General features: G+C 40.8%; 1 protein-coding gene across 2 annotated transcripts in view; it reads right to left on the bottom strand.

Annotated features, from left to right (window-relative positions):
- Window positions 1-19,268, bottom strand: part of TNFRSF11A (TNF receptor superfamily member 11a) — a 48,655-nt gene extending 29,387 nt beyond the window's left edge. For both annotated transcript variants that reach the window (XM_020786656.3, XM_072998532.2), the window contains exon 1: window positions 19,079-19,268. In XM_020786656.3, coding sequence (XP_020642315.3) covers window positions 19,079-19,141 — 63 coding nt within the window. In that variant the 5' untranslated portion in view covers window positions 19,142-19,268. The remainder of the gene's footprint in view (window positions 1-19,078) is intronic.
- Between the last annotated feature and the right edge of the window lie 5,939 nt (window positions 19,269-25,207).

Here is a 25,207-nt window from a genome sequence, read left to right as displayed (position 1 = left end):
TGGAGGTCTCTGGTGGCAGCTTGGGCATGGCAACAGCTGACACGGGACCTAATTTAAGCTTTGAACGTGGCCCCTTCCTTGGAATAGGTAGAACTGCACCAGGATCCCCGTCCAAAAGTCCTCCAAGTATGTGTAATCACAGACAGCCTTGGTGAAGAGGACCAGCTCAGGTGTCACCCCAAACCCCCTCCTTCAATTCCCCAATATCTATTCCCATGTCCTCCTCTGTAGTTCCAACACTGCCTTTTCCTCTCAACCTCCTCCAGCCTGCACCTCTTCCAGCTTTATCTTCCCTAGTTATTGGCAGGGGCCTGCCCCCACCTTCTCTTCTAGGTTATTCTCATCACGGGTTTTCTCCCCTATCCTGCGCTGGCTGACCAGCTTCAGCACTTGCTGAGGTTATCTCCAACGGGTGATAAGAGATACTTCATCACAGGCACAGAAAGTAGCCTCCTCACATCAAGGCACAACTGTCTTTTGTAGACTCGGAGCAGAAAAACATGAGCCAAACCCTTTGTCTTTACATCAGCAAAACAGAATAAATCCTGCTATCACACTAAGGTAAAAGCCTATTCCAGTCGTGCCCTGCTGGATGATTACCCCGCTCTATGATGAATCTGCTTTACGTTGACGTTTTTGCGATCGCAAAACAATGTTATAAATGGGGTTTTTTTGCTCTGCGATGATCGGTCCCTGGTTCACTAATTGATTTTCGTTTTACAACAATCAGCAAACAGCTGATTGTTGGGTTTCAAAATGGCCGTCGGCTGAAGAAAATGGCCCCCCGCTGTTTTCTAGGATGGATTCCTCGCTTTACAGGCACCGAAAATGGCCACCGTATAGAGAATCTTTACTGGACGAGCAGGTATTCAGCCCATTGGAACGTACTGAACGGTTTTCAATGCATTTCAATGGTTTTTTAAAAATTCTGTTTGACAACGTTTTCGCTCTACAGCGATTGCACTGGAACGAATTAACGTCATCAAGCGAGGCACCACTGTTATAACCAAATTGGTAGTCATATGTAATAAGCTAGCAGTGATACAGTATTCACTGAGATTCTGTCCAATGGAAGAGTCTCTTCTCATGGCAGCGGAATTTCTTTCAGAAGTAAGTATAAAATGTGGCCGTGTAATTTGTTCACAGAAACTAAGTTTGTGATCAGCTATTATCTTTACTAGGCCACTAAAAATAACCTCTCAAGTTCTCCAGAATTCTTAATCACAAAGATGGAATAAAAGTTGAGCTAAGGCAAATAGTTCAAAAATTAGGACAGGTGTGAGGCCTTCAGACTGCCAACAAAGCAAAATGGAGTTGAGATGCTACATGAAGTGCAGACAAAGGTGTTACTTTGCAATTCCTCTTCTGTCCCATGTAAAATTTAAACTGCATTTTGCTTTCTCCTATGTTCCTTCTTTAAGCCTACAGAAGAAGCCGGTGCCTCACACAAAGGCAACTGACAGATCTAGGGGTCATAATCTTGTTATGTTCGGTGGGATTACTTATGTACTTCCACCCTGTCTGTGTACACATGTGTTTGCAGCATCTTGAAAGACAAATCTTTGCTGGAACAGGTCAAGGACTGAACAAGAAACTGTAGTAGCACACATCCCTTCCCCTTCCTTTAATATAGAAGCCCATGCCAAACTCAAATAGGTACAGCAGAAAGTGGGGTGGGCTCAGCAGAATTCAAAGAACTACCATTAGAGTGGTTTAGAGAAAATACTGATTTGTGATGTTAAAGAGCAATCTTGCTGCAGAAGAAAGCATGTGTCATGGGCTGCTAAAGTTGCTTTTTGTTCAAATGACTATTTAACATGAGACACATCACTGACAGAAGATAGAGTTGCAGGAGCTTCTTTCTTCTTTTGGAACAAAATAAATCTGGAAGAGCAACCTAGGGGTTTTCCACTAGCCTTCTGATAATATCCATTCTAGCCAATAACCTGACCCCTGACACAGATTATTCAGTGGTGATAATCTCCTTCTTTTAAAGTGAATGTTTGCTTAAAGTCTGCACTTACTGTGTGGAGAAAGCTACAACCACCTGGTATTAAAAGTCATGGCCTCTGTGTGCAAGTTTTAGACAGGCCTGAAAAAACTGGCACACATTGGAAAAGTAATTAGCTGTTTAGCAGAACAGATGACATCTTGAGCATTTAATTTGGTGCATCTGAAGCCTAGTACTCACTATGGCCCTCAACAATATTTAGAATTTTTTTTCCTTTTGAAAATGGTTTGTTGCTACTGCTTTATAGTCTAAGTCTGTGGTTCTCAACTTAAGGCTTGACAAATGTTTTGAACTTCAATTCCCAGCATTCCTGATTCCTGGACATGCTGGCTAGACTTTCTGATAGTTGGTGTCCAAAAGGCTGAGGTTATATGTCCAGTCAGCTGTTAACTAATACTGAGCCAGTGGCCAGGTAAATGCTGTCACTCCTTTGTCTTCCTTTCAAAGAAACACTACAGTTTATATGGAATACTGCATTACTCCATCATACTAGCTGCCATAAATCGTACCAAAGCAGTACAATTTTTTTGCCTTGCAATTAGAGTAGAAAAGAAATGGACAGTAGTAGATTCTGTATTAGGACTGTTGTTCTTACACATGATAAAATAACACAACGCAAGCTTGCCCAAGAATATGTAATGTTGCTATCTTATTGCCTGTCATACTCAGTTTGCAAAGAGGGGAACTACTTGTACAGTATCCATTTAGTTTTAAAGTGCAAAGAGAGACAATGGGATTTCTCCACTACATGCCACAATTAACTGGTTGTCAAGCTTTACACTGAGACATTAGGGTAATGAAAAGCAAAGCTGGTTTCCTTGCAAAGTAGTCAATTTCAGCTCTACTATGAACCCTCATAGTAGGGACCTAACAGAAGCAGAAGACGTCAAGAAGAGGTGGCAAGAATACACAGAGGAATTATATCAGAAAGATGTGGATATCCCGGACAACCCAGACAATGTAGTTGCTGACCTTGAGCCAGACATCCTGGAGAGTGAAGTCAAGTGGGCCTTAGAAAGCCTGGCTAACAACAAGGCCAGTGGAGGTGATGGCATTCCAGTTAACTATTTAAAATCTTGAAAGATGATGCTGTTAAGGTGCTACATTCAATATGCCAGCAAGTTTGGAAAACCCAACAGTGGCCAGAGGATTGGAAAAGATCAGTCTACATCCCAATCCCAAAGAAAGGCAGTGCCAAAGAATGCTCCAACTACCGCACAATTGCACTCATTTCACACGCTAGCAAGGTTATGCTCAAAATCCTGCAAGGTAGGCTTCAGCGGTATGTGGACCGAGAACTCCCAGAAGTACAAGCTGGATTCCGAAGAGGCAGAGGAACTAGAGACCAAATTGCTAACTTGCGCTGGATTATGGAGAAAGCCAGAGAGTTCCAGAAAGATATCTACTTCTGCTTCATTGACTATGCAAAAGCCTTTGACTGTGTGGACCACAGCAAACTATGGCAAGTTCTTAAAGAAATGGGAGTGCCTGACCACCTTATCTACCTCCTGAGAAACCTATATGTGAGACAGGAAGCAACAGTTAGAACTGGACATGGAACAACTGATTGGTTCAAAATTGGGAAAGGAGTACGACAAGGCTGTATATTGTTCCCCAGCTTATTTAACTTATATGCAGAATACATCATGCGGAAGGCTGGACTGGAGGAATACCAAGCCGGAATTAAGATTGCCGGAAGAAATATCAACAACCTGAGATATGCAGATGATACCACTCTGATGGCAGAAAGTGAGGAGGAATTAAAGAACCTTGTAATGAGAGTGAAAGAGTAGAGCGCAAAAAACGGTCTGAAACTCAACATCAAAAAAACTAAGATCATGGCCACTGGTCCCATCACCTCCTGGGAAATAGAAGGGAAAGACATGAAGACAGTGACAGATTTTATTTTCCTGGGCTCCATGATCAGTGCAGATGGAGACAGCAGCCACGAAATTAAAAGACGCCTGCTTCTTGGAAGGAAAGCGATGACAAATCTTGACAGCATTTTAAAAAGCAGAGACATCACATTGCCAACAAAAGTCCAAATAGTCAAAGCTATGGTTTTTCCTGTAGTGATGCATGGAAGTGAGAGCTGGACCATAAAGAAAGCAGACCGCCAAAGAATTAATGCCTTTGAATTATGGTGCTGGAGGAGGCTCTTGAGAATCCCCTGGACTGCAAGGAGAACAAACCTATCACTTCTAAAGGAAATCATCCCCGAGTGCTCACTGGAAGGACAGATCCTGAAGCTGAGGCGCCAGTACTTTGGCCTTCTCATGAGAAGAAAAGACTCATTGGAAAAAAACTTGATGTTAGGAAAGTGTGACGGCAAGAGGAGAAGGGGACAACCAAGGATGAGATGGCTGGACAGTGTCTGCGAAGCAACCAACATGAATTTAACACAACTCCGGGAGGCAGTGGAAGATAGGCGGGCCTGGCGTGCTCTGGTCCATGGGGTCACGAAGCGTCGGACACGACTAAACGACCAAACGAATGAACCCTCATGTTGCAGACGAAATGATTTCTTTTTGGTCTTCTAGATTAGAACACAAGTCTTCTTGTGGTTGTGGTAGGAATGGATATTTGATTTTCAACAGCACAATGTATGGAATAAATACCATGTTACTACTGAATGTGAGGGCTTGCAGGACCACACAATGTGGGTTGATGCCAGATGTTTTTATTGCCAACATTTCAATGTTTTTATTATGAAACATATTGCATTATAATGAAATATTGTGATACCTCAAAGATTCCAGATAATCGATTGTCAGTTCTTAAGTAATATTTATAGTCATATTTTCATATTTTCATATGTATCTTATATCTCCACTGCTGTAAATAGCTACATTCATTCATTCATTCATTCATTCATTCATCCATCCATCCATCCATCCATCCATCCATTCATATGGCTATCAACCTCAAATATCATGTGGACAAAATATGATCCTGCTGAATGGTGGGATGGTGGGCACTGTTCATCGAAGCAAGACTTCAAACCTGTGGCTGTTTCTCTCTTATTCCTCAGGAATAAGAAAAAGATTACTGCTTACAACTCAGGCTGCAGCATTTGCAGAATGGCCAGGATAACTTAGAAGCACCATCACAATACCTGTTAGGGGTGTGTGTTCATGCTCACAGATACACACTTTCAGTCACCTACATTTCACTCACCTGAAACATGCCTATCATCTAGGTCGTCTTGGGCTACTTCCTATAAAAAAAAAACACAACACAACAAAAAAAACTGTTCTAGTGCTTCTTGGAAGGCCTAGGTCTCTGCGGGAGGTGTAGTCTTGCTGCCTATTAGGCTCTATAGGGGGCATCCCGGAAGAACCACACTTCCACAAAGACCTAGGCTTCCTGGGAAACATCAGAGCAGTTTCCTTTTCACAGAGGAAGCAGGCCTGAGACAACTTGGAGGATAGGGCCTGTGCCAGGTGTGCAGAATGTAAGTATGTTTAGTTATCTGTGTGGGTAGGAACTTTCAGTATTCTGCCTACAAAAGTATTTGAGAATTCAGAGAACTGGATTCCAAAAAACAGAAACACAAGCAAGCAGCCAAAAACAACACCACCAAATGAATGCCACATCCTAACTCTTCTTCCAAAATCCATGAAAGTTTTGCAACTGTCTTTATTATTTCTTTATTAAATGCAAATGCTATATTTTCCCTATTTTAAAAAAAACCCGGACAGTCCTCCTAGAATACTGACATGCAGCTTGCGTTATTGACTTGAAAATAGTACAGATACGACACCATCAGTGGAGAACAAAATGTATTAATCACGTTAATTACTGCTTAAAGATGTCCTGTTTTCATCTCAATTTGCTTTGACTTAGGCTAGTATCCTATTGAGCTTGCACTGAAAGGCCAGTTCCACCAGTAACGTGATTGTGCTACTTGTGTAAACATTAGCAATATGTGAGCAGATGGCGTGTTTTCTTCATGGAGAGCATTGCTTTCATGATGGTGACACTTTGGGCATGCATTATGATCCCACATTATACACTAGAGGTAACCCTTCCTCACAGCAAACTTGTTACATATATTTATTAAATATATTTGCAAATAATATGGCAGTGGTTATTCATTGCCTTTCAAATGTGTGAAAGAACTCTGGGACAATTCTGAGTTTACATATCTTACAAAAAGGGGATCAAACATTTTTGAACCTCTAGAGTTTTCTCTAGGTCAATGGCTCTCAAGTTTGGGTAATCCAGCTGTTCCTGAATTGCATTCCCAGAATGCTTCACTAGCTGCAATAGCCAGGGTTTCTGAGGGCTGCAGTCCAAGAACACATGGGTTACCCAAGGTTGGGAACCACTGCTCTAAGTGAAAACTAAAACTATCACTTCTCCTCACAGAACCTCATTTGACAGCAGACCCTTCCTTATACCTTATGTCATTACACCAAGACTTCAACACAAAGCCAGATATAGTGGTGCTTTGCTTAATGATTGCCTTGTCAAATGACGAAACCGCTTGATGCTGAAGTTTTTGCGATCGCTTTTGCGATAGCAAAGCGATGTTCCCATGGGGAAAATTCACTTAACGATGATCGGTTCCCTGTTTCGGGAACTGATTTTTTGCTAAACGATGATTCTGAAACAGCTGGTCAGCAGTTCTAAAATGGCCGCCCGCTGTGCAAAATGGCTCCCCACTGTGTTTTCAGGACGGATTCCCTGTTTTACAGGCACCGAAAATGGCCGCCCCTATGGAGGATCTTCACTGGACGTGAGTTTTCAGCCCATTGGAACGCATTGAACCGGTTTCAATGCATTTCAATAGGCTTTTTCATTTCGCTTGACGAGGATTTCGCTTAACAGTGATTTCAATGGAACGAATTATCCTCGTCAAGCGAGGCACCACTGTACTTATTTACTCTTCATTCCTTCCTCAACTTGTCTTTTGTAATATCTTGGCTGAGAAAGCTGAAGATCTAAAAACCTGTGTACGTGATTGTGCCCTTTTTATTGGCCCAATAAAAATATTACAGTAGTATTGATATTGGAATATGGACCATTCAGTGTAACAATTACAGAAAAAGTTATGCAATATAAGCCAATGGGGGACTTTCTATCTCATTCAACCCTGGGGTGGAAATTCATTTTAAAAAGCTTAAGCGGCAGCTTCTTCTAAACAGAATCTTAAGAGTCTTCAAATAGGCACAGAAGAATCTGTGTAGCTCAAGACATTCACTTCCAGATCTCTAATTCAAAACAACTCTTAAACCGTGAAGGAAATGGTTTCCGTGATGTGAACTTTCCAAGGAAGCTTGTCAACCACATCACATAATTTCCATAGAGCAAATATAGGAAAGGGTAAAGCTAACTTGATGGGAGAACACTATTTTTTTTTCTTTTCAGTACAAATCTTGGCTTATAAAAATTTCTGTAAGATGAAGAGTGAATTGTGAACAGGATAAATTATAAATATATATTCAGCTCTTATAAACTGTTACTTGGGAAAAGACAACAAGTAAGCGAAATGCCTTTCCCCCTGCTCAAGGCACAGAGATGCGCTGCTCTGTCTACTGTCCGAAAAAAATATGAGAAAGCCAAGATATTGGCAGACAAATTAATCTGACTGCTGTTGTCGCCTAATGAAGAAGAAATATTAGATTAGGCATCCTTCAGTCTCAAAAGACTATGGTAATGTGCTCTGCATGGAGGACTTGGAACAGTATCTAGTGTGGCTGAGAAGGCCAATTAGACAGTGACAATCCCTTCCACACTGAAGACAAATACCTGTCCCCTGTCCAGCTCCCTGATTTTGCTAGTTTCGGGACTGCCTCTTTGCCTCGGCCTGCTGGACAGGTGTCTCTTCAAAATGGCAGGTGTCTCCTTCAAACTGCCTGCCTCCAGGCCGAATGCTCAAATGTCAGGGTTTCCCATCTGTTGAGGTCCATTCCTAAGGCTTTCAGATCCCGCTTGCAGATATCCTTGTATCGCAGCTGTGGTTTCCCTCTGGGGCGCTTTCCCTGCACTAATTCTCCATACAGGAGATCTTTTGGAATCTGACCATCAGCCATTCTCATGACATGCCCGAGCCAACGTAGACGTCGCTGTTTCAGTAATGTATACATGCTAAGAATTCCAGCTCGTTCTAGGACTACTCTGTTTGGAACTTTGTCCTGCCAGGTGATACCAAAAACATGTCAGAGACAATATGCGTTCCAGAAGAAATATTAAACTCCAAGACTTCGTGACATACGTAAGAATATAGTATTGTAATGATGCTGCCAATTGCAGTCCAATGAGATGGGGTGGACTTTTATATACAGAGGAATTGCCATAACTCAGTGGTATAGAGCATGCACAAGCTCCTCCATCTATCTAGTTAGCACAGAAGTAGTATTAGCCCTACCATTAGGCAGAGTGAGAAGGGCAGTACAGATAACAGATCTGAAGTGTCTTGACAGGGCATAAATTCCTTAGTCGTTTACTATTATATTTTTACTGGCACAGATTGGGAGATGTGTTTGTGCAGTTTCTGTCTCATGTGCAGAAATAACTTGGTTGAGTCTGGAAGTTGAGTCAAAGCAACTGGACTTATTTCTTGTTAGGCTGAAACATTTCGCTACTCATAGAAGTAGCTTCTTCAGTCTGAGGAGAGTTGGTAGGAGGCCCCTGATATATCCTCCACATTGGTTTCACTTCCCCCTGGTCTGAATAGGCTCATTAGACGGACAAAGACTGGGGGTGAGGGATAATCCCACTTCTGCATGCCTTCTCCACCCCATTGTCATGGGTTGGTAACAGTAGTTAACAATGATCTTTCTGGTGTGGTCCTAATCTTTCTGGGGCCGGATGAAAGGGCAGCATGATAAATAGGAGACAGAATGTATCTTACGCCTCCACCCCTGTTGAGTGAGGGATTTTCCATATGCACTTGTATGGCCTCCTTGACCCCTCTCTCAAAGCACCCCTCTTCTCCGTCCAAAATGAGTACATTTGGGACCTAACAAGAAAGAAGTCCAGTTGCCATGACTCAACTTCCAGATAACCTCACCTGGATGACTGAGAATCTTCACAGATAACTTGGCTGAGTGTGGGTACTCTGCATTTTGACTTTTGATGAACTGGGTGCATGTACAGCATCTCACACAGCAAAATATCTTGAGCTGGTGCTGGAAAAGACAGCTAGCTATCTGAGGCATAATAAGCTAGTTTAGTCATGAATTCCTTTTAATCATCTTTGGTATTATGTGAATACATGAAGCCAACTTTCTTGCCTGGTACTGATCCTTGCAGTAGTTCTTAAAGTAGCATTGAAAGATAGCCTCAGAAGTACTCAGTTTTGCTTCAATCATCTATGTGCAATATTTTAGAAAGTAAAAATTTTGCCCACAGATGATCCAGACAAAACTGAGTACTTCTGAATTTCATTTATTTAATCAGATTGTTAAGGATATGCCTAATGAGATCAGTGTCACAAATTTATTTCACTTGAAAACGAGAACATTTAATGTTGTTGTTTAGTCGTTAAGTTGTGTCTGACTCTTTGTGACAACATGGACCAGAGCACACCAGGCCCTCCTGTCTTCCACTGCCTCCCGGAGTTTGGTCAAATTCATGTTGGTAGCTTCAGTGACACTGTCCAACCATCTCGTCCTCTGTCGTCCCCTACTCCTCTTACCTTCACTTTTCCCCAACATCAGGGTCTTTTCCAGGGAGTCTTCTCATGAGATGGCCAAAGTATTGGAGCCTCAGCTTCAGGATCTGTCCTTCCAATGAGCACTAAGGTTTGATTTCTTTCAAAATGAATAGGTTTTTCTCTCTGAAGTCAAGGGGAGTCTCAATAGTCTCCTCCAGCACCACAATTCAATAGCAACAAGTCTTCGGTGATCAGCCTTCTTTATGGTCCAGTTCTTACTTCCATACATCGCTGCTGGAAAAACCATAGCTTTGACTATGTGGACCTTTGTTGGCAAGGTGATGTGTCTACTTTTTAAGATGCTGTCTAGGTTTGTCATCACTTTCCTCTCAAGAAGCAGTCATCTTTTAATTTCATTGCTGCTGTCACCATCTGCAGTGATCAGGGAGCCCAAGAAAGTAAAAACTGTCACTGCCTCTATAACTTCCCCTTCTATTTGCCAGAAGGTGATGGCGCCAGTGGCCATGATCTTAGTTTTTTTGATGTTGAGCTTCAGACCGTTTTTTAAGAGGTTCTTGCTAGGGTGTGAAATGAGTGCAATTGTACAGTAGTTGGAGCATTCTTTGGCACTGCCCTTCTTTGGGATTGGGATGTAGACTGATCTTTTCCATTTAATACTGTATTAGTGTACTGCTAAAGAAGCTGATTAGGAAAGAAAACACATTCAGTACAATGGGACTTACTTTCAATTGAATATGCAAAGGATAGCTTAATTATTTTAGGCTAAATTGTATACATTAAGATTATTACTAGAGTAATATTAAGATCTTGACGTAGCTGGATAGATATCTGGCTGTGGAGCCAAAGGCTGGCATTCTGATTCACCACTATGCCTTTGGGAGAACAAGCAGCCTGTGTGGCTTTGGCCAAACTGCACAGTCCCAGGGCAGCCCAGAAGAAGGGAATGGTCAATCACTTCTTAGTGTTCTTTATACAGTGGGGTCTTGACTTACAAACTTAATCCGTATTGGAAGGTGGTTCGTAGGTCGAAAAGTTCGTAGGTCGAATCTGCATTCCCCATAGGAATGTATTGAAAACCATTTAATCCGTATCTGCTCTTTTTCGTCCATAGAAACTAATGGGAAGCTGCTATTTCGCCTTCTACCACTAGAGGGGGATATTTTTATTTTTTTTTCCTTAGGTTCAGGAAAGAAGGGGGGAGGCAGGGAATAGTTTGCAAAGCACTTTTGAAATCTTTTTTTTTCAATGAAGCCAATTTTAAAGCATGTTTTAAAGCATGTTGTGCTGATTTTTTCAGCACAAAGACACACAGGCAGGCTTTTTAGGTGCTGAGCAAGGCTCCCCAAGCCTTTTCAGAGCCAGCCGATCAGCTGATAGGCAGGGAGAGGAGGGGGCAGGAGCGGGGGGGGGGAAGCACAAAATGGCTGCCAGGCTCCCTTCTGGTGTGGGCTTTTAGCTGTTTCCTGCTCTTTTTCCTGCTGTTTGGGGGCTACCAAGGCCTGGTAAATGACTTTCTTTTATTTATTTTTAAGTTTCTGACCTTTTTTTCCCCTCCAGAAGCCTCTAAGGGGACGGAGGGGCACTTTTTTCCTGTTCGTAACTCGAGGGAAGTTCGTATGTCGAGTCCTTGTTTCCCTATAGGGCGGGTTCGTAAGTTGAATTGTTCGCAAGTAGGGTCGTTCGTAAGTCGAGACCCCACTGTAAAGAATATCCTGGGGAAAAACAGGTCACCATCTATCAGAATTGACTTGACGGCACATTATGATCATTTATTAAGATTGTATTCCAGCACTTCAGTCTCACCTGGAGATATCAGTTTCAGGATAAAATGCAAAACAGATGAGTACTTGCATGGTACATCATTAATGTAATGTGTAGTGAGACCATTAAGAGTTTTACTCATACTGAATGAAAATTGAGTATTTCAATAATTTATGAAAAATAATAATTCTGGACAGTACCCCTGTAGGCTGCAGCTGGTGAAGTCATTTTTTTAAAAAAATGCTTCTCCATGTAAAAACCACCCAGTGGTAAAACAGCCATGGCAGTTTTGGAGTGGTATCATGTTTATGGCTCTGTTTAAATCCTGAAATTTAAATGGTGATGCCAGAGTCCAGGTATGGACCTCTGCTCCATGTTTTACGGACCACAACCAATGACAATTAAAACAGTGACACACCACTGCCACTATTATGGCATTACAATTGCTACATGATCAGATTTCCTTGTCTGCTGGCATGAGTTAGTCAATGTCCAAGATTCACTCTTTAAAAAAAAACACATCTTGTGCCTTTTTATGCATTTTCCTTCCGTGCCTACTTTTGATGCCTAGAATGATATTACTCTTCACACTATATACCAAATTAGAATGAGGAACTTGTTGCCAGGATGTGTTTGAAGGAAGCCAAAGATTTAGCAACATTTACAGAGGAAGCGGGACTTATAAAGCTGACAGGAGTATATACAACTACAGTATAGTGCTACATCTAATAAATTTTGGAAAATGGTAGAGTTTTAACCCTTTGTTTATACTGCAACTATCCACCATGCCCCAGCAAGAACTTCAACTATCCTCTGGACAGGGTGGATTTGATTTAAATTGATTTAAATCATGATTTAAATCACTAGTCAAATAAGAGCTGATTTAAATCATGATTTTTAAATGCAAAGACTCATTCTTACTGGTAATTATAATCTTTAAAATTTGAAACCAGATGAAGATTTCATAATTAGAATAATAACCTGTCAGATTAGTAAAACAGCTATATCAGAAGAGATTTTAGTCTAAGTTAATCACTCATATTTGGAGAACTACTTAAATTGTTTTATTCAACTAAAACAATAACATTATATAGCATAAATATTCCTTTATTTGCTTAAACATCAAGGTGTCCATTCTTTGTACATAGATTTGTAGAACAATGGGATTCAGGTCTCTTCCTAAATGCTGTTCATTTTATACCATTTTTACTGGGAAAATGTGCATGTCATCTCAGCTTGGATAACTTGGATTAACTGAATTAGTTTACCAAAAATGCAACAATTGCATGAATATACAGCTTCATGCTACGTAACAAGATTCTACTTCATGCTGAATAATCTTTAGATAGACTTTTCCCCCAAAAGCATTTCATTAAAATGAATTTGATTTAAAATTTTAAAATCTGATTAAAATTTTTAAAATCTAATTTTTACTTTTTTTAAATTATTGATTTGAATCTAGTGCCACTGGATCAAGACAATTTAATACCTTGTGGCTTAATATGCAGGTGGAACAGCACCACATTGGAAACCACATTGGAAATTGTCACTTGTTAAGGAATAGCTGTGTCTATTCCTCATGATGTGTCAAGCCAGTTTCTATTTAAAAACATTACACAATGTGTCTTTAATAAGACATATAATAAAGACTGGTGTCCAGAACTTCAGGTAGTTCACACAATTAGAAAGATTTATATGGCTGTAACACCCCACCCCTCTGATTTTGTCACTTGCTCCCACCCTAGCTACAGATCTTCCATCCTACACATCAGGCCAAAATGTGAGAATACACAAATGCATGCAGCAATGGAGGATGCACCAAAGGCCCACCACATGAAAGGAATTCTGCTCACGTTTCTGTGGATCCTACCAAAAATGTCAGAAACAGTAAGAGATGTTGAGCCACAAATGTTAGGCTGTCATTAATGACTAAAAACATTTTAGTACCATTCAAGAGTTGGATGACCTTCAAAACTGTGTGCTACTGTGAGTTATAAAAAATATATATCAATTAATGCATTAATCTTTTCCCTGTTGAACTTTGTTGTGTTAATGTATTATGTTACTAACATTTACGTCTTTACTATCTTCCCGTAACAGTGGAGAAATATATTTAAAATGAAATTAAAACTGGATGAATGCATACATGTGGAACTGCTTATTGTATAAAACACAAACTATTATTTTATAGGCAGAGCTTGAATATTCTATTTCACTAAATATGTTACACAGAAACATGATGCTTCAATTTCATTTTCATCAGCTAATCAAAACAGAAAGAATGTTACTTTTTTTCTCTTGTACTGGGAAACTAGAAAGTGCTCTGTGTCCTTGTCAAGTCTCTAATTTCCCCTCCTATGGCAAATGATAAATGCCCCAGTACAGCAATTGCCTTAGACCATGAATACCCAGACTGATTTCATTTCCAGTGATGCCTCGCTTAACGGCGATAATCCGTTCCAGGAAAATCGCTGTTAAGCGAAAATGTCGTAAAGCAAAAATAAAAAGCCCATTGAAACGCATTGAAAACCGTTCAATGCGTTCCAATGGGCTAAAAACTCACAGTCCAGTGAAGATCTTCCAGCGGGGAGCCATTTTAATTACCCGGCAGCCATTATGAAACCGCCGATCAGCTGTTAAAAAACATCATTTTGCGAAGAATCGGTTCCCGAAGCAGGGAAACGATCATCGCAAAGGAAAAAAACCCCACACCCCTATTTAGACCCTCGTTTTGCGATTGCAAAAGCGATCGCAAAAATGTCGTTGTGAAGCAGATTCGTTGTAATGCGGGGTAATCATAAAACGGGGTACGACTGTAGATGTTTGAGGTAGTAACTTCCATAGTTGCCACTGATTAGCAATCCTGGCTGCGGATAATGGAAATTTTAGTCCGAAACACCTGGGGAGAATGAAGTTGCCTACAAATGCCCTTCACTATTATGCAGCTTACAAAAGGCGAACCCAGGTGGATACCATGGTTTCTGCTTGAGCTGTTTCTCAGGCACTGATATCTGTATACATCCTTGTGCAGCTCTGCCACATTCTGTGCAGCACTGACAGCAACACTGACAGAAATAAGTAGTGCTGCACCTGAGGATAGCCTGGGTTAATTGCATTGGTGATTTTAAAATTATGGGCCAAATTGCATTGGAAAATGCTATGAAATTAGTTTCCAGATTTATATCCCATTGTTTTAGGTGTCAGGCTGTAATAAGGGCTGCCATTTTTGTCATGTTCACCTGCCTTATGTGATAGGTAGAAACTAAGAATGTAAAGGATGCTTCTTAGAGGAAAATGGTTTAATAGGAAAAGTCATACTTGTTGTCACATCTCCCTTTCCCACGCAGTTGTTACAATTTACCACAAATCACAAATAAAAGTCAACCATAAATACATGGGTGGTGATTTTGCAAAAGAGAACAAACACACTGAATGAGAGGCAAGCAATCACTCTGAAAATTATCATTATCATGCATCTGCTTATTATTAGACATTTACTCTGCACAATATATTTAACCCTTCAAAGTCCACATTCTTTACCCCATTTTACTTGTCACATTGTCAAGGTGGGTGAATATTATCAGTTGTAAACTAAGGGACACTGAAGACAGACCTTAATACAAGGAAGCAATTATAGACAAAGACCCTCTAAATACAACATTTGAAAGATCTTGGGGAGGGGGGGAAAAAAGGTGTTGAGCCAAAATCTGTCACAACACATTTTTCTGATAAATGTTCTGAAGTTTTTCTCTCTTACTCCTCTAAAAACTGGAGTAAGAGAGAAAAACTGCTTTGAAAAAATATTCCAAACTTCTCCATCATTTTTAAGGTGTCTGCTAACAACACTCTAGAATGAAACCAATGGGACGGAGGTGTAAAGAAACTAAAATGGTGGCCAGAATGCGAACATAGTAGTTCTTGCCACAGAAACTTTAAAAATTCTTATGAGGAAAAGGATAGAGCTTTCCTACAACCACAGCTAATGATGAGCCTCCTACCTCTAAGACGTTGTTAGAGAACTTATCTTTCCTATGGAGAAATTAGGTGACATTGTCCATCCAGTTTCTCTTCCCACAAATATGGTATATAATTTTAAAAAGTTCGTTGCATACAACTATATGTACAACAATATGGTGAACCAGTTTGTTACATCAACTGATACACCCTATAAACCAGTTTGCTACAAAATGACTGTCTTCTCTGTCTTGTCAAATTCTACTGTAATTAAATTGGGGAATTTTGCCATATAACTCAGTGGTTTAGAGACTTGGCTGTGGAGCCAGAGGTTAGGAATTTGATTCCCCACTGTGCCTCCTGCAAGTAGAGCCAGCCTGTGTGGACTTGGGCAAGCTGCACAACCCCAGGCCACTCTCAGAAGGGAATGGTAAACTATTTCTGAGTATTCTTTACCTGAAAAACCCTGAAAAAGGGTAATCATAAGTCAGAATTGACTTGATGGGACATGATTATTATTTATTACTATATAAGCCGTGTCCTCTATCTGTATACATTTTATCTTCTTCAGAGAAAGTTTTTTTCCGGTTACTAGAAACCAATTGTTATAATAATGGCACAGTTAATTCTATGTCTTCTGATTTCCACTAGCTCTTTTACATAAGAAAATAGTATTAATGGCAAAACTTAACTTGCCTTCTTTTCTTTTCTTTTTTTTGGGGGAGTGGTGGTGAAGTAGAAATGTAATTTTTTTCTTATTAAAAGACAATATCAGAATGCTAAGCAAACAGCTATACCTGACCTCTATTTATTTATTTATTTGATTTATACCCCACCTATCTGGACTACTCTATCATTCCAGCAATTATCTTTAACTGTTGTGTAGACGTTATTTAAACCTTGCAAAGTGAAATACAATTTACACTGTAATTAATGAAAACTCATTCAAGTTCTGACACAATAGCTGAAATCTTGTTGCTATAAATTACACTGAGTAAAGCTGATGATGCCATCAGCCTAAAGGACTGTCCAAAATTTGGAATGGTCTGGTTCGCACTGGAGATGTTTATTCTCCTGTGAGAAGGGTCCAGGTAGGTCTTGGGATTGCCACTTTATTCATGTGTAAGCATACCCAGTTAACTCACAAGTAAGCTTTACCTAATTTACTCATGAGTAAGGAGGTGACAGTGGCAGCAGATCAGGCTTGTGATGGCAGTACTGACATGAGCAGAAATCGTTGGGTTGAAGACTGGGAGACAGAAGGGAGTAAAAATCCCCTTTCCACCTTTTCCCTCAGCCAGGGCTCTTGATAATCAGTAGTAATCTGCTGCTGCGTTTTACACAATTAAGCCTATGCTATTATAAATCCCTATTAAGAATTTGGCCAATATTTTCTAACCATCTGATTCACCATATGTTGTACTTCTAAATAATGAAACAGAGGTTTTCATGTGCCAGGGTTTTGATGTTGTACATTCAATAAGCTTTCACTACTCGATTCCTAAATAGGTCTTTTAATATTGTTAAGCTTGCTTTTTCACAGAACATGGCATTGCATAATTGCCCCAATGTACCTTTGCATCACAGCCTACTTTTTTTTATTTTCTTTATGGATTTGTTACCATTTTGCAAAAATAATTAAAGTGAGTAGAAAAATGTAAATAAAAAAGAAAAGTTGGGAGATGCTAAACAGGAGAAAAACAGAAGTAAATCGTCCATTACAATAAGAACTGCCACTTATTTTTTTAAAGAATGTTTTAATGCTTAAACACAGAGTTTAATTTATAGGATAGCTTCCCAAGGGAAGTGGTGAAACCCACATCATTGGAGACCTTTCCAGCTGGAAGAACAGTCACTGTAATGGAAACCACCACTCAGTGAACTAATGGGCTAGTTCCAATAGCGATCAGAAAACAGAGAATAAAAGAAAATGGAAAGCATGGATTCACTACATTCTACTCATTGAGTGTTCCTGTTGCTGTTTTTAACCACATACCAATTATATCCCTACATAGCCTTTGTCTGTAAAGCCTAACTGGCCTCACATACCCTTGAAAGATGAGCTGAGGATGGCTTGTTTTCTTCTGTTATCTTCAAAACTTATTGGAGTCTCAAGACACTAAGGAGATATTTGTTCTAGATAAGGAGTAGCTGTAAGAAATAGAAAGTATAGAAAAAAACTTTCTCTCCCTCTGTTTCTCTTTCTGGGACTACCTTTCTGGGATTACCTCTCTGAAATAATCAGAGAGGAGGCCCTAGGACCACAACTTGGAAACCTTGCCACTGACCAGCTAGCGGGCCATGCTGGTTGGAAGATTTTAGGGTCTGGAATCCCCCAAAGGAAGCGCTTCAAGTTCTGCTTAGGATCTCCTTGTTCGTCATGAAGAAGAAAACTATATGATAAAGTCTTGGGCCATCTCTGTAGTTATGCCTTCTACTTAGAACTCTTTTTTCCCTGGAGACTTATGAGTGACACATGCATCCTTTTGAAACTTTTTCTCCAGTTAGCCAAAGCCTCCTCTTTAAGGTAGGCTTTCAAATTGTTGCAACCTATGAGGATTTATTTTGGATATTTCATTTTCTGTTCCGCTGCCTTTAGCTAAATGTACTGTACATTGTGTATTTTTTGACATACATGTGGGAGGGGAATGAACCCCCCAAAATTGCTTCTCCCCAACCATCTTTAATAATAATAATAATAATAATAATAATAATAATAATAATAATAATAATAATAATAATCATCATCATCATCATCATCTTAGAACTGCAGAGATACAAAGGACATTACGGATCATCAAGTCCAGCTCCTGCCAAGGAGGCACACTAGGTAATCAAACTCCCGACCTCTGGCTCACAGCTAGAGACTTAAATCACTGCCCTATTTTATTCCTGTGGAAACAAAGGCAATCTATACTTAGTGTAAATACCTAATGTGGTGGATAGTGATGGACTGAGATTCAGAAGATCCATATTCAAATCCCAGTTCAGCCATGCAAACTCCCTGAAGGATTGGCACTGGTAAAACTACTACGTACTGTACTTAAGTACGATGTATCTCACTTACCTTGCAAATGCCATTAGAGTCGCTATAAATTGTTTCCAACTTTATGGCACATTAACACACTCATATTTACTATGCTTGTGTGAGAATTACTTGTATTAAAATAAATATTAATTCAAAGAAAATAATTTTGGAGTGGTAACATTCGTTTAAATTATTAGAGTTGGATCCAGTTAACATTCCCCGGACATACATCTTGCTGAAATCTCCGTGACTGGTTACTCTTAACTCCCCTGATCTCAACAAGGTTTAAGAGCTACTTGATTTATAGCACAATCCTATTTATACTTACTTAGGAAATAAGCACCGCTGAGTGCAATGGGACTTACGCCCAGGCGTATGGGCACATCCCAGAAAACTTGTCCTTTTCCAGAAAATTCCTACGTGGGATGTAGCTCAAGAAACTGCGCTCTGCCCTTTCTGCTCTCTCTCTCTCTCTCTCTCTCTCTCTCTCGCATGTTTATTTCGCCACAGAAAGCCCATCTTAAAGCAGTAAGTTTCTAGCTCCGGATTGCCAGGATAGAAATGCAACAACGGGAATTTTAAAGCACACGCGCGCACAAGCACATATATACACAATAAGCTCCCCAGGAATTAGGAGACTGTGTGCCTTTACGTCCCCTTTGCCCCCCTCCCCCAAATCCTCTCACGGAGTCTTACTTACCTGCATGTTGGTGGTGAAAACAAAGAGTCCGACCAGGATCCCGCAGCTTCCCGAGAGAGCCATGCCACCGACCCGGGCGCTATCCTAAACTCTTCCAAGCCAAGTCCTTCAGCCTCCGGCAGAGGCACATTTACGCGCAGGGCTCCTCTCGCCGCCTTCTGTGCAGCCTCAAGGGAAGGGAAACCGCACGAGGAGGACGCAGAGGGAAGTCGGCCCTCCCACTGTGTGGCTTCAGCAGCGCCCCAGGCAATGCCTCCGGAGGGCTCGACTTGCCAAGGTCGGGTTCTCCTCCTCTTCCCCTCGCCACCGCCTTCCGCAATTCCCGCGCGCTTTTTTCTCTCCATTATTATGGTCAACCCCGTTCGTTCCTCTCACGCCTCCTGTTTTCCAAAGAGTTCTCACAGTGTCTGTTGAGCATTTAAGCGAGGCGGCCACTCGTGGTGCGCGCCACGACAGGGCAGGCGGGGGGGGGGGTGTTGTTGTTGTTTTGTTTTGAATTGTTTTAATATGCTATCACTTGTAATTGCTGGAAAAAGGGATTAGAAGTGGGCCCTGCCGTCTTGGGGGACGTAAACAGCTTGGCTGGCCTGGGAGCGGGAAAGTTGCTGCTGAGCCTCGGGCTAAACCTGTTTATAGGAAGGGCGTAATCACCAAATATTGAAATTAATCCAATGCCACCATACTTTGGTATTCAGTTTTTAATTAGGTATGCTGAAATTACCTCTTAAAAATGTGCTTCTGCTCCAGACTGACGAACACACTGTAGTTCCCTCAGCTTCTCTTCATCATCGTCATCATGTGCCCTCAAGTTAATTCTGATTTATGATGACCCTTTTCAGGGGTTTCCAAGTAGAGAATACTCAGAAATAGTTTACCATTCTCTTCTTCTAGGGTACCCTGGGACAGTGCAGCTTGCTCAAGGCCACACAGGCTGGCTCTGCTTGCAGGAGGAACAGTAGGGCACTGAACTCCCAGATACCTAAACGACTGGGCTGTCCAGCCAGTCATCTTCTCTTGCATGCGTCAAAAAAGTTGGTAGACCTATCTGTGTAACATACTCAGCTAACAGCTGGCAGCCTTTGCCTTAGCTTTCCAGTTACTTCCAGTCGTATTTTATTCACAGCTGGCATATGCTTTTAAACTATGGAGATATTAGGCTACTATTAAAGGGTCTTGAATTGTTAATTCATTATTGTAGTTAGTTATTTCTTACCAGAAGAGTCATATTTGGCATATCTGCTCCAGCACAAAAATAAACTAAAATAAACACTGGGCCAGCTCCAGACCCAGTTAATCTCCCCCTTATCTCCCTCCCCTACAGTGGACTGGCTTTCTTCACTGCCCACCAACTAAGCAGTGGTCATGACCATTGTTTCTCTCCTAGGTAGCATCATGCTGTTGCAGAAAGGCTGATTTTAGATATGCAAAAACATCTGTTTACAAGACAAAACATGCAAGAACTAAGTTCCTGGCAAAGGAAAATAGCTCAGCAAATTGAGCACATGCAGAACATCCCAGGTTCAACAGCTGGTATTTCCAGTTATTAAAATAGTTGGTTAGCCAAGGAAGACTTCGGCCTGACATGCAGGAAAGCTGTTGGTTGGAACGAACAATCTTGTAGTACACAGACAAAGTCTGATGTAGTATAAACCAGCCTCCTAAAATGCTATCTGAACTGAAATTATGAAGCTTCTCAATTGGAAAATCCACAGTTTGGCAGGGTGACTTGACAAGTCTGTAATCTCTATAATCTTTCCAGGCAGTTACTTGCTGTGTATTGTCAAGGTTGGATAGCTTTCCAGTAGTCCTCCACCCTGACAGGTAAACATATGTAAGGGGAATATAGCACTCTGGGACTTTTCAGAAGTTTCAGTTCCCATGAAAACCTAGAAATATAGAATTCTACATACATAAGCTTTCTCCCTGCAGTTCACAGACATTGGCAAGCAAGGCCATGAAAGTCACACAGACCCAATACCCTTTTAATTTTGTGGGAAAGGGCTAAAATGAGACCTTTCAGGTAGATTTAATTGCCTGCTTAAGCACTCTTTAAAATCCATATTCACTTCCCACACATACTGGTGAAATTGTGGTTTGTACTGATCAACAGTACATACCCTGCAAAATTGTAAGGCTTTTGGTTGCTTAAAAATGAAAACCACACTTTTAGTCTGAATCACAGATGAGTAAAGAACATGCTTACAATTGCAGAATTGTCTATAACTGAAAAGAGGAAGAAGAGACTTGACATTGTTCCAGCTGTAGTGAGTTCCTGGTAACAGTTTAGGAGGAACAGAACCTGCCTGAGTCAGGATCTGTGTTTTAAAGTGGTTGACCCAGAAGTATTAATAATATGTAAACTAGGGATGGGCAACACTTACCTCTGCAGATATTATTGGACTTCAGCTTCCATTAATTTGAGAGTAGGCTACTGGTACAATTCCACTGCCCCTTTAATCACATAGATCCCATTACACATGAGCAGGATACTGATGGAATTATCTCTAATGTAATTATGTATGAAAAATGGAAGAAGGATTTGTATGGTCAGCCTGGTATAACAATAACAAGATACTGCAAACTTAATTGTGAAGAAAAAGGTACTAGGAGTCTATTGACTTCTTCACGAGCAACTCCTCACATGCCTGTGATTTGACCATGCAGTGTTCACATACTGCAAAACAAGTTTTCAGAACCATAAAGACTTGATTTTAATAACAAACAATGCAGCAGGCTGAATGCTGTGAGTAACATACAATAACTGCATTTCACCTGAACAGTGACAAGCCTGAAGCAGTGCAGGTGACATGTTTTGTTCACTGGTACTAAATTATTGGACATGGAGGGGCACAAATGCTACCTTACTGCCACCCACTCGAATTTAGCAAATCACAGCCACTGTTTTTAGAATACAAGAGAGATGCTAACAGAATATTCAGAAAATAGAGAGGATGTAGAGGCTTCAGTTCTCCTGTAATCAGACCAGTGCTCCTGTCAAATTGATGCTATTTTGAAAATCAGGATAACTTAATATTTGTTAGCCTCAACCATAATTTTCCTGGGATATGCATTACTCAGTGTGCTAGTATGCTATACTTTCTGCCTGCCAAAATTATGCCAGAAAATTGGCATAAGTTTCACTAGATTAGTTTTTCCCCATATTGCCAATTAGCCCCTACTTCTAAAAATGTTTGGTTACTGCTAAATAATGGTTATGTATCTGTGGCAGCTGCAAAACCAGACAAGTAACATGAAATGTTAAGTGTTTTCTAGAGGCTTAAGATATGCTTGCAATCCACTGCTAAATATTTGTTCTAAGAAAATGGACCAGCTCTATATATCATATGAAAGATAACATGCCACTTAGTAATACCAGTTTGCAATCTTTTTCTGGAATGTTTATATATCAAATATTAACTAGCAGTCCACATTTACTCAGACTTTGCTCGACAGCCCTGCAAATGGAAACTATGTTCCTACAATTTGAGCTTTTGGTCTTTTCATTGAATCATAGAATAATGAAGTTGGAAGGGGCATAGAAGGTCATTGAATCCAACCTCCTGCTCAGTGCAGGAATACAAATCAAAGGATATCTGCCAGATCTAAATTTCTCTTGAATGCCTCCAGTGTTGGAGTACTTACCACCTCTCGAGGGAATTGATTCCATTGCTGTACTGCTCTAACCCACATCACATGGATGGCTCATATTCAGCTTGTGATCTACAACTCCTGTCTCATTTGTAGCATTGCTGAGCCAGGTATCCCCCATCTTGCAATTGTATGTTTGGTTTCTTTTTCCTAGATGTAGTAATTGGCACTTATCCGTCAAATTTAATTCTGTTGTTTTCAACCACATGCTTAAGCCTATCCAAGTAGTTTTGAATTTTGTTTCTGTCTTCCACGGTATTAGCTATTCTACCCAATTTTGTGTCATCTGCAAATTTGATTAGCATTTCCTGCATCCCCTGATCCGGGTTATTAATAAAAATTTGAAGAGCAGAAGGCCCAGGACTGAGCCATGGGGTATCCCACTTGTTACCTCCTAACAGTTTGAAAAGGAGCCATTAATCATCACTCTCTGAGTACAATTCTGTAGCACACTATATCCACCTGACAGTTGTTCTATCCAGCCCACACCTAGTTAGCTTGCTAATCCGAGTATCATGGGGCACTTTGTCAAAAGCTTTGCTGAAATCAAGATATACTATGTCTACAGGATTCCCTCTATCAGGGAGGTTACTGAATAAAAAAATGAGATCAGGTTATTCTGGCAGGATTTGTTCTTGACTCTTGGATGCAGTTCATCTGGACCTGGAGATCTGAACTCCTTCAAGGTAGTGAGGTATTCTTTCACTACAGTGGTGCCTCGCTTAACGACAATAATCTGTTCCAGGAAAATCGACGTTAAGCGAAAACATCGTAAAGCGAAATTTAAAACCCCACTGAAACGCATTGAAACCCGTTCAATGGGGTAAAAACTCACCGTCCAGCGAAGATCCTCCATATGGCGGCCATTTTCGCTGCCTGTATAGCGAGGAATCTGTCCCTAAACACAGCGGGGCACCATTTTAATTATTCAGTGGCCATTTTGAATCCACCGATCAGCTGTTAGAAAAACATCATTTTGCGAAGAATTGGTTCCCGAAGCAGGAACCGACCATCACAAAGCGAAATTCCCCCATTTAGACCATCATTTTGTGATCGCAAAAAGATCGTCGTAAAGCAGATTCGTCGTAATGTGGGGCAATCGTTAAGCGAGGCACCACTGTATTTGTTTATCAGTCTCCAGCTGCAATCTTGTCCTTTCCACTTTCACAATTGTCTGGAGGGTCATAGGCCATCCTTTGGGAAAAGACTAAGCTAAAATAGGAACTGAGCAGTTCTGCCTTTTGTCTTCTGTTATCATTTTTCCATCTCCATTGAGTAGCTGAGCCACTGGTCTTTGTCTTTTGCTTATGCACATACCTGAAGAATGCTTTTTTGTTGCTTTTAGTGTCTCTAGCTAGCATCACCTAATTCTCAGCTTTTGCCCTTCTAACGCTATCCCTGGAATTCATTGCTACTTGTCTATACTCTTCCTTGGTGGCTTGACCTTCCTTCCACACTGACCTTTTTGCTATCTCCCATCTTTTTTTCTTCCTGGATTTCTTTCTATTAAAAAAAGTGCCTTTGATATCTAAGAAAGCAAGCTTTCTTATGCTTCCTGGGGATCCTTCAGCTCTCCTCCTTCTGCCATCTTTAATTACTATTAGCCACATTACCTAGGGTAATGACAACTAGATTTTGAGAATAGCCAGAAGGTTCCCCAGCCTTGGCCTCCCTTCCTTGAGAGCAATACTTTAATTTTCAAACAGTATTATTTAGAGAAGCGTGTCATTACTATTTTTTTAAGTATATGAGATAATGATATGAAAAGAAACTTCCTAAGAATTTGGTAAAGATTCCACTTACTTGCACATTCTGTATTCCAACTAAAATCTGAAGCCTTAATCGTAGCTCAGGATAGCACTTGATTTAAAAGTAAAATGTGCCACTTTCAATCCCTGACATCTCTAGAGATGACTAAAACCAACTTTGAAATTCAGAGGACTTCCATCTATCAGTGTATACCATTACAGTGGTGCCCCGCATAGCGAGGTTAATCCGTTCTGGATTAACCGTCGCTATGGGGAAACATCGCTATACGGAACGGAAAAACCCATTGGAACAAAGTTTAATGCGTTCCAATGGGGCCCAAAACTCACCGTTCTGTGATGTTTCCCATCCGGCCGCCATTTTCGTGCCCTCGGTAAGCGAGGGCAGGGCGCGAAAATGCTGCGCGTGGCCATTTTGGGTGTCCGGCAGCCATTTTGGAACCACCAATCAGCTGTTTTTAAAAAATCGCTATGCGAAAATCGGTAAGCGAAACGCTTACCAATCGTCGCAAAGCAATTTTTGGCCACAGAAAGCATCGGTATGCGATCGCATTAGCGATCCCAAAAAACGGATCGCTATGCGAATTCGTCATTAAACGGTGCGCTCGTTATGCAAGGCAGCACTGTATTGAGTTAAATGGAGCCGTTGTGTACCTTCATAGAAGACAGTTTCCTAGGTTGTTCTATCACATGGAAATTACATGCAACCTAATAG

This window comes from Pogona vitticeps, chromosome 4 (assembly GCF_051106095.1).
Source record: "Pogona vitticeps strain Pit_001003342236 chromosome 4, PviZW2.1, whole genome shotgun sequence".
NCBI classification, from domain to species: Eukaryota; Metazoa; Chordata; class Lepidosauria; order Squamata; family Agamidae; genus Pogona; species Pogona vitticeps.
This window is presented reverse-complemented; position numbering and strand designations above follow the sequence as displayed.